This window comes from Sciurus vulgaris, assembly GCF_902686455.1.
Source record: "Sciurus vulgaris genome assembly, chromosome: 5".
Classification (NCBI taxonomy): Eukaryota; Metazoa; Chordata; class Mammalia; order Rodentia; family Sciuridae; genus Sciurus; species Sciurus vulgaris.
In genome coordinates this window covers 62,737,614-62,748,812 of record NC_136465.1, presented here as the reverse complement: position 1 = coordinate 62,748,812, position 11,199 = coordinate 62,737,614, and the positions used below count along the sequence as shown (strand labels likewise).

General features: G+C 35.0%; 1 protein-coding gene across 1 annotated transcript in view; it reads right to left on the bottom strand.

Annotated features, from left to right (window-relative positions):
- Positions 1 to 78: 78 nt before the first annotated feature.
- Positions 79 to 11,199, bottom strand: part of LOC306661324 (testis-expressed protein 15-like) — a gene marked incomplete at its 5' end in the record, with an annotated part of 44,083 nt that continues 32,962 nt past the window's right edge. The window contains 7 exon segments of the mRNA XM_079140214.1: positions 79 to 668; positions 670 to 720; positions 722 to 775; positions 777 to 951; positions 953 to 1,385; positions 1,388 to 1,432; positions 10,283 to 10,445. Coding sequence (XP_078996340.1) covers positions 93 to 668; positions 670 to 720; positions 722 to 775; positions 777 to 951; positions 953 to 1,385; positions 1,388 to 1,432; positions 10,283 to 10,445 — 1,497 coding nt within the window. The 3' untranslated portion in view covers positions 79 to 92.

Sequence of the window (11,199 nt, the reverse complement as noted above, 5' to 3'; positions counted from 1 at the left end):
TCAAGGTGTTGTTTGTATGAAAACCCTGCTTCTTGCCTCCATACACATTCTTTATGTTTTGTGGAGATGAAGCACTATCTTCCTCTTCGGCCTCATTGTTCATTTTCTTTATCATTATATCCTTGCCCTTTGAAATTAGTGTCCAAGTATATATCATTATTCAGCTGTGTATTATAGAACAGAATGTGATCTTGACCATCATCTTCAGTATGAGGTGTTTCTTTGAAGTCTCTCTGAATGTTCTCTAATGATACAGGCTCACTTTCACTTTTTCTCTGGACACATACATACTCTCTAGTTATGTTGCAATTTGAATTGTCAAGAGATGTTTCAATGGCATGAGATGTAATAACTGCATCAATGAGTAGTTCTTTGGCCTGGGGAATGTCTTTTTCTTCCTGGAAAGCATCAGTCATAATGCTAACACAAGTTTTATTTGTTTTTTCCAATTTTAGTTCCATTAGCTTTTGAGCAATAGACTGTGGTTCCTGAGAGATGTAACTATTATACTTTTCTGTACAAGCATTCACTGATTTGTAAGAGTTATGTGGCTCACTACTTTGTTTAATTAAAAGTGGGATGTTGCTTCTCTCTTGGGTTCTCTGGGTTTTTTCCTCACTGTGTTTTTGGTTTTCATCTTCTGAAACTATATTTGAAAAATAAATTGGGGAAGGAAAGACTGCCTTGGTCCTTACATTGTTCTGCCATGGTAATTTTATTGGGTGGCAGTTTGATGATGGTCCTCAGTATTCCGAGTTTGAGGCTGTGAATCATACAAAAGACAATTTGAAGCAGGAGACATCCAAACAATTAGTAAGAATAGTATGGTCACTAGTGACTTCAGGTGAGGAGACAGAATTAGTTGGCACAGATGACAGATTTATTTCTGAATTATCATAATCTATACTCTTCTCAAATGGCAAAATCTCACTTAAACCTGTAATGTTCTGTTTTTCCAAGTTTTCTTCTCTTCTTCATCAGTCTTGGGTCTTTGATGAGTTTTGAAGTAGTAACTGTGCTTGAGCCAGTATTGTTGTGAGGGGGGAAAGCAGCAGAAATTCCACTTAGAATATTTTTAAGATATGTCAAATTTAACATAAAGTCACCATTACCACTTTCCCTATTATCACTGGGCAAGGAAAGACCTGAATCATGCTCATGTATTTGAGAAGAGTCTCTAATTTCTGCTAAATTATTTTCTGTCTTTCCACTGTTTGCTTCAAGTATAGAAATGTTTCCATTTTGTACATTTCCGTAGGAATTAGAAATACTTGAGTTGGAAGGATTTATCTCTGAATTTAGTGCATTGCATGAACAGTTTTCTTCAACAAATGGATCTACAGGTTTCCTGAAATGTTCAAAGATGACAGTAGCATCTTTTCCTTTCCAATTCTTTTGGCCACTGTACAGTTATTCAAAGAGCATGTTCTTTCTGTGGAAATAAGAAGAAAGTGAGAAAAAGAAAAATGTTTCTACAGACAACTTTTTTAATACAAGAAAACTATGTCATGAATGATTTTAACTGAAAGTTCATCTTGTAACCTAATGGTTTTTAAAATGTGTTCTCAGTAGAAATACCAAAGGGATAAGAGAATGAGTACCCAAACCAATAAAGTATAAATGATGAAGCATGAAACTCATACCCCACTCCAGCAAACTTACTTACTTAAAAAAGTATTTGACTACAAAAAATGATTCTGACAAATAATAGAAAATTGTTTGTGAGATTTATGAATTTATAATTGTATCACTGTGAAGTACTGTAAGGCTCTTTTTCACAATATAGAATAGCTATGTTGAAGATTTCTAAACTGTATAAACATTTGTGATTTTATTAATTACAGTAAGCTATAGTGGAAATATGATCACAAATAAAGATAATAGTTCTTAAAACTGGGAGATTAATGAGAGAAAAAAGAATAATTACTAAATCTCCTTATACCAAAATAAAATTCATTATAAAAGTATTAGAATATATAGATGGATTTTTTATAACGGTAGGGGAGGAAAGTACTTTTTAAAAGCACGACTAAAAATTGGTACAGATGTCAGGTACTATTTTAAGTGTTTTACATACATTAATCTATCTTCCACGACATTCTCATTTCATTGATGAGAAAGTGAAACTAAGAGTATTTGCTCAGGATTATATACAGGTTATAAACAGTAGAACCTCAATCACTATACTATCTCTTTCTACCCTAAAGTGCAGAAAAAGAGGAGCAAACTAAACCTAGAGCAAACAAAGGGAAGAAATTAAAGATTAGAGAGAAAATTAAAGAAATAGAATAGAACAATAGGGAAAAAATAAATGAAACCAAAAGTTGGTTCTTCGGGGGCGGGGGAATCAACATGTCAAAAAATTTTTGTTGATCAAAAAATCAACAAAATTGACAAATCTAAACTACTAGAAAATATAACTCAAACTTCTAGACTCAGAAATGAAAGAGGCTGTTACCACTGATCTGGGGTGGGGGGAGACTACAAAGGAATACTATGAATAACTATATGTCAATATTAGGCAAGTGGAAAGAAATGGACAAAGTCCTATAAAGACAAAAACTACCACAATTATGTAAGACCTACAATAAGTGAAGAAATTCAATTAATAATCCATATACTACATGAAAAGAAAAACTCTGGCTCAGATGTTTTCATTAGTGAAACACACCAAATATTTAAAAAAGAATTAACAAAAAGAAAATTTCAGACCGATATCATTAATGAACATTGATGCAAAATTCTCAATAAAATTTTAGCAAATCGCATACAAAAATATATTAAAAAGATAGTGCACCACGATCAAGTGAGTTTTTATCCCAGGGATGCAAGGTTGGTTCAACATCCGGAAATCAATAAATGTACTTCACCATATCAATAGACTTAGAGTCAAGAATCACATGATTATTTCAATAGATGCAGAAAAAGCATTTGATAAAATACAACACCCCTTCATGCTCAAAACACTAGAAAAAATAGGGATAGTAGGAACATTCCTTAACATTGTAAAGGCCATCTATGCTAAGCCCATGGCTAATATCATTCTAAACGGTGAAAAACTGAAAGCATTCCCCCTAAAACTGGAACAAGACAGGGATGCCCTCTTTCACCACTCCTATTCAATATTGTTCTTGAGACTCTAGCCAGAGCAATTAGACAGACCAAGGAAATTAAAGGAATACGAATAGGAAAAGAAGAACTCAAAACTATCCCTATTTGCGGATGATATGATTATATACTTAGAGGAACCAGGAAATTCCACCAGAAAACTGTTAGAACTCATAAGTGAATTCAGTAAAGTGGCAGGTTACAAGATCAATGCTCATAAATCCAATGCATTTTTATACATAAGTGAGGAATCCTCAGAAAGAGAATTATGAAAACTACCCCATTCACCATAGCATCGAAAAAAATAAATACTTGGGAATCAATCTCACAAAAGAGGTAAAAGACCTCTACAATGAGAACTAACAGAACACTAAAGAAGAAATCGAAAGGAAAACCCTTAGAAGATGGAAAGATCTCCCATGTTCTTGGAATAGGCCGAATTAATATTGTCAAAATGGTCCATACTACCAAAGTGCTATACAGATTCAATGCAATCCCAATTAAAATCCCAATGACGTACCTTTACAGAAATAGAGCAAGCAATCATGAAATTCATCTGAAGAATAAGAAACCCAGAATAGCTAAAGCAATCCTTCGCAGGAAAAATGAAGCAGGGGGTATCGCAATACCCAACTTCAACTTTATTACAAAGCAATAGTAACAAGACGGCACGGTACTGGTACTAAAATAGACAGGTAGATCAATGGTACAGAATAGAGGACACGGACACAAACCCAATAAATACACTTTCTAATACTAGACAAAGGCGCCAAAAATATGCAATGGAGAAAAGATAGCCTCTTCAACAAATGGTGCTGGGAGAATTGGAAATCCATATGCAACAGAATGAAACTAAACCCATATCTCTCACCCTGCACAAAACTCAACTCAAAATGGATTAAGGACCTTGGAATCAGACCAGAGACTCTGCAGATTATAGAAGAAAAAGTAGGTCCCGATCTTCAACATGTCAGGCTAGGACCAGACTTCCTCAACAGGACTCCCATAGCACAAGAAATAAAAGCAAGAATCAATAACTGGGATAGATTCAAACTAAAAAGCTTTCTCTCAGCAAAGGAAACTATCAGTAATGTGAAGAAAGAGCCTACAGAGTGGGAGAATATCTTTGTCAATCATACTTCAGACAGAGCACTAATCTCCAGAATCTATAAAGAACTCAAAAAACTCTACACCAACAATACAAATAATCCAATCGACAAATGGGCTAAGGAAATGAACAGACACTTCACAGAAGAAGATGTACAAGCAATCAATAACATATGAAAAAATTGTTCAACATCTCTAGTAATAAGAGAAATGCAAAGCAAAACCAACCCTAAGATTCCATCTCACCCCAATTAGAATGGCGATTATCAAAAATACAAGCAACAGGTGTTGGCGAGGATGTGGGAGAAAGGTACACTCATACATTGCTGTGGGGCTGCAAATTAGTGCAGCCACTCTGGAAAGCAGTGTGGAGATTCCTTAGAAAACTTGGAATGGACCACTCCATTTGACCCAGCTATCCCACTCCTCGGCCTATACCCAAAGGACTTTAAAATCAGCATACTACAGAGATACAGCCACATCATGTTCATAGCTGCTCAATTCCAATAGCCAGACTATGGAACCAACCTAGATGCCCTTCAATTGATGATGTGGATAAGAAACCTGTGGTATATATACACAATGGAATATTACTCAGCCATCAAGAATGACAAAATTATGGCATTTGCAGGCAAATGGATGAAATTGGAGAATATCATGCTAAGTGAGATAAGCCAATCTCAAAAAGCCAAAGGACGAATGATATCGCTAATAAGTGGAGGATGACACATAAAGGGGGGGAGGGAAGGGTTAATGTTAGGGTTAGAGTTAGGGTTAGGGAGGGGGGCAAGTATGGAGGAAGAAAGTACTGTATAGAGGGTAAAGAGGGGTGGGAGGGGTGGGGGGAAGGGAAAAAATAACAGAATGAATCAAACAACATTACTGTATGTAAATTTATGATTACACAAATGGTATGCCTTGACACCATGTACAGAGAAACAACATGTATCCCATTTGTTTACAATAAAAAAAAAAAAGAATTAACAACAATTCTTCACAAACTCTTTTTGTTAATGTCTAGTTTTATTTATCTTTTTAGGTTAAAAAATAAACTTACACTGGAATTAATAAAGCAATAAACAAAAACTATTCATAAATCCTTTGATGTGTACTACAAAACTACATTCCAGAACTTTTGCACCAAGCAGTCTGTATACATCTAAATGTAACATGTGCATTTCTAATGCACACACTTGGATGTTATTTGTGCCAATCGCAGAAGAGAAACCTATTTATCAAGAATTACTTTGATTTCATTTGCATTTTCTTTTTAAAAAAATAAGGAATACTTGCCAACTCGTTCTATGAGGTCATTAGCAACCTGACAAAGACATCATAAGACAACTACAGACAGGTATCTCTTATGGACACAAAAATCCTCAACAAAATCACAGCAAACCAATTCTAGCAACATATAAAATGAATTATATATACCATGACCAAATGTAATTCATCCTAAGAATGCAGTTACTTAACATCTGAAAATTTATATATTTTACATCAACATAGTAAAAAATCACATGTTCATCTCAAAGACACACCAAAGACAAAAATTTTGTACTTGACAAAATTCAAACATCCTAAGGAAATTTTCTCCCCCTAATAAAGAGGACCTACAAAAACATCACAAATGACACCTACTATTATGTAAAAGACTAGATCTTTCCCATTTAGTTCAAAAACAGACCAGGATGTCTGCTTTCTTAACTTCTCTTAAAAATTCACTGGAAATATCAGGGAAATAAGGCAAAAAAGAAGAAATAAAAGGCATGCAGATTGGAAGGAAAAATTAAAATTATATTCACAGATGGCATGATCTCATATGTACGTACACACACGTACACACACACACACACACACACACACACACACACACACACACACACGCATGGACCCCTAAGGAAAACACTAAAAACCTATGAGAACTAGTTAACGAATTTAGCAAGATTGCAGGATGCAAGATCAATATACAAAAATCAGTTCTGGGGATACTGATCAGAGGCAGAGCATTTGCCTCTGGGGTTCAATTCCCAGCACTGCAAAATAACAAAACCCACTCATACTTGGCATAGTGGAGCACGCCTGTAGTTCCAGGTATTTGGGGGGCTAAGATGGAAAGATAACTTGAACCCAGAAGTTTGAGAAAGGCCTGGGCAATACAACAAGACTGATAGGGGACAGATATATACGAGTGGTGGGAACACAAGGTTAAGGGAATAATTCTACAAATAGGTCCACTATGCTAACCCCCACATGCTTTCTTTTCTAAGAAGCAATTTACTTGCAGCCCTGCCTTGTTCATTCATCAGCAAACTACCTGTTGTCTGCAGGAGAAATGCAGGCCCCAAATAATTCCAATAAGAAGAACATAAGTTACCCTGAAGGGGGTACTCTGTGATTCTTACAAAGACGGGATCCCAGAACTCAGAGAGGTAAAGATAATCCCCTTGAACTATAAAATCTCTAAGAAGAGGTTCCAATTAGAATCAGTTGGCATGGGCAAAAATGAACTAGAGTGATTCTGATAGTGGGAACTTGAAAGTCTGATGTCATTCTGCTGTCAGTCATAAGTCAGGGTGGGGCCAGGTGCAGTGGGTCATGCCTGTAATCCCAGTGGCTCAGGACGCTGAGACAAGAGATCCTGAATTCAAAGTCAACCTCAGTAACAGTGAGGTGAGACCCTGTCTCTAAATAAAATACAAAATAAAGCTGGGATGTGGCTCAGTGGTCGAGTGCCTCTGAGTTCAATCCCCAGTACCAAAAGAAAAAAAAAGTCAGGGGGGTGGAGAATCAAGGCAGGACTCTCTGGATACTTCTCTGGGACCCCTATAAAACTGGAAGGTAGGACAGGGGTTGTAGCTTAGTGGCAGAGCACTTACTTGGCACTTCTGAGTCCTGGGTTTGATCCTTAGCACCACATGAAAGTAAATAAATTAATTAAAAAATATTTTTAGTTGTCCATCTACAACTAAAAGTATTTTTAAAAATTGGAGGGTAGGAGAGGCATGCTGTCCCTTCGCCTCTCTGAGAAAACCTATACTCTTCCTTAAAAGTGCCCTCTTTTCCCCTTTCCTATATCTTCTAATAAACTCATGCCTATTACTCTTGAGTGACATGTCTGAAATCTTTCTGACTTGACTGCAAGATTTGGGGTTAGAAGGGGGACCCTGCCATAAAGGTAAATAGCACAAGCCACTATGGAAAACAGACTGGCAGTTCCTCATTCAATTTACACACAGTTACTGTGTGATTCAGCAATTCCCACTCTTATGTTTTACCCAAAAGAAGTGAAAACACGTTTGTGTACAAATGTTCATAGCAGAATGAAACAAGTCAAATGTCCGTTAATTGATAAGTGGCTAAACACAATGTGGGTATATGTATATAAAAGAATACTAGCCCATAAAAAGGAATAAAGTAGATATATGCTACAGTATGGATGAACTCTGAAACTACTGTTATGTGAAAAACACTAGGTACAAAAAGCCACAAATTATATGACTTCATTTTATATGAAATGCCCAGAATAGGCAAATAGATAGATTAGTGGTTGCTCAGGGATGGGAGGCATGAAAGGGTATAGTTTCTTTAAAACTATTGCAAGTTTGACAACTGCAGTGATGGGTGCACATACTGTGAATACACAAAAATGTTTGATTTTACACTCCTTTTCTCCAATACTGGGGACTGAACCCAGGGGTGCTGTACCACTGAGCTACACCCTGAGATCATTTTTTATTTTGAGACAAAATCTTGCTAAGTTGCCAAGACTGACCTCAAACTCGTAATCCTCCTGCCTTAGCCTCCTGATATTTCTACACTTTCTTTTTTTCCATTACTGGGGATTGAACCCAGTGCATGCTAGGAAAGCGCCCTATCACTGAACTACATTCCCAGCCCAATTTTATACTTTTAAATCAACTGAATTGACATAAACAATAAAAAACGAAGAATAAAACAAACATATTTAAAATAGCATAAAATATAAAATACTTAAAAATAAATAACATGTAAGACCTTACAGAGAAAATTTCAAAATCAAAATACATTAGAGGGAACTGAAATGGACCATGTATACAAGTTTAATAGTAAATTCGATATAATGAAAACTTTAATTTTTCACCAATTAATCTATAGATTCAATCTCTAAATTCTAAAAGATAAAATTGGCAGACCTTGATAAACTGATTCTAAAACTTGTATACTAAAACCAATAAATCATTTAAAAAAGATAGAGTACCAGTAACAGTAACAGCATTTTTAATGAAATCGTAGTAATTAAGACAAGGTGCTAAATGGCAAAAGGATAAGCAGAGAAACAGAACTGAATGGAATCCAGGAAGAGATTTTTGCAGAACCTATGGCCAACTGATATATTACAGAAATGGTACTGCAGACCAGTGGGGGAAATGTTTTTCTTGTACTGAGACAATTTGCTACGCACATGGAAAATTAAATTAGATCTTTTATCATTATCATACGCCAAAGTCATTTCCAGGTAGTTAAGATCAAAATGGCAAAAAAAACCTATAAAGTTTTTAAAAGCACAGGGAAATATGTTCATTTTCTTGGGAAAGCATTCTTAAATAAAACAAACATAACAGTGTTTTAGTCGGCTTTTTTGCAACTCTGATCAAAGAACTAATAAGAATAATTAATTTGGGTCTTATGGTTTCAGAGGTTTCAGTCCATAGATGGCTGTCTCCATTATTGTGCCCAAGGCATGGCAGAACTTAATGGTGAAAAAGAGTGGTGGAGAAAAGTGGTTCAGGACATGGCCATCAAGGAGAGAGAGAGCTGAGAGACAGAGAAAGAGCTCGAGAGAAAGAATGCACCCGAGAGAGAGCACGAGCAAGCAAGCGAGCGAGGGAGCACTCCTTTCACCAGGGACAAAACATAAGCCCCAAAGGCACGCCCTCAGTGACCCACCTACTGCAGTCAGACCCTACCTACCTACAGTTACCACCAGGGGATTAATGGACTGATTAAGTTAAGCCTCTCATAATCCAATCATTTCACCTCTAAATTTTCTTGCATTGTCTCACACATGAGCTCTTAGGGGACACTTCATCTCTAAACCTTAACAGATAGCAATTATTCTGAAAAGATTAATCATATTATAATAAGAATCTCTTATTTATCAAGAATATTGAACAAATCAAGATCACAAAGTCAGAGAAGACATTCTTTAACACATAACTGACCCAAACCCCCAAATTTAATACATAAAAGAATTTCTACAAATTAATAATAAAATAACATAGCTCAATTATAAAAGGAAGATACAAGATTTGACTAGGGATTTCAGAAAAGCTGAAATCCAAATGGTCAATACCAATTATAAAAGGAAGCTCAATTATAAAAGGAAGATACAAGATTTGACTAGGAATTTCAGAAAAGCTGAAATCCAAATGGTCAATACACCATGGTCAATACTTAGGGAAAGCCAAATACAAAACAATGAAATGCTACACCTATAGCAGCACATGACAGTGTAATAGAAATAAATGCAGGTAAAGATTCTCAGCTTTGTTAAAAATTAGGAAAACTCAAATTAAAACAATAATCTGATAACATATCATAGTCATTAGACTGGCAGAAATAAAACGTTTTTAAAAAGCATAATATGTAAACCATTTGATCATCATTTTTGGCTTAAGTTGTACATTCCTGGTGAAAATACATTCTCTACAGAAAAATTCTTGCACATAAGCACTAAGACCCTTATACATATATTTAAAATAGCAATGTATGGAATAAAAAGAGATGAAAAATGCCCAAATATCCCCAGTAGAATAGTGTATAGTTGCACAATGGAGTACTCTTCATCCATCACCCATGAAAATGAATAAACTGTTGTTATTCGTATCAATATTGAAGAATTACATGAACATAAACTGAGCCAAGAGAAGTCACAAAATACCTGCATACTACCCTAGATAGGCAAAATGGAAAACGGGCAAAACTCAATGATTTTGCTTAGAGATTAATAATGTATTAGAAAAATAATATTCAGAAAATGAGACTAGCACAAATATTACTAAAGTAAATAATATATGTATCTTACCAGTCCTCTTAGGAAATCCTGCTGAGAAGAATCTCAAAGACGTCATCAAGTGTCCACTATCTACTTTGTGACCAATAAATTTTACTGTCACTATTGCATATGGAAGGCACTGCCTAGGTTTATCTACCGGCTTTGAAAAGATATTGTATTCATAGAAGTACACCTGAAACAAAGAGGAAAAATGAATTTATGTTGATTAATTCTAGCAGTTAGATTTGAATAAGCTCATATTTAAAAAACATACATAACTACACGTTGTTACATATTTATCTACTTTTCTGTTCCTGCCTTTTCAATCCTAGTTTTTTTGAGGATATTTAAAATTATTTCTTTACCCTACACCACATATCTTTTTTTCTTGGTACGCTATTTATGTTAGCAAAAGAAGATATAAATAATAAGATGGAATAGGAGCTTGCTCCGTCCACTCCACGCATTGACCTGATATTGCAGTACTTTTTAAAAAAATAAGGGGGCTGGGGAGATAGCTCAGTTAGTAGAGTGCTTGCCTTGCAAGCACAAGGCCCTGGGTTCAATCCCCAGCACTGAAAAAAAAAAAAAAAAAAAAAAAAAGTACTTTTCCATTAAAAATTGAATGTTTTACATATGTTCTGAACCATTACATCTTATTTGGTAGGAATAATTAATTGGGAAAATAACAAATTTAAATGTGGGATTACATACATACTTCTATACAGAAGATTTATCTCTAATTACCTATTTTAAATATATATATATATATATATATATATATATATAAATATAAATTAAAGGTCCCCAAAGTAAGCAAGAGAGGAGAGAAAATTGCTATTTCACATAATGGTTAAAACATAAACCTTTTTTTCTTTCCCAGAATACAAAATGAGTAATATTGTTTCAAAATAGCCTTGTTCATTTTAAAATCAATCATTTTAAGT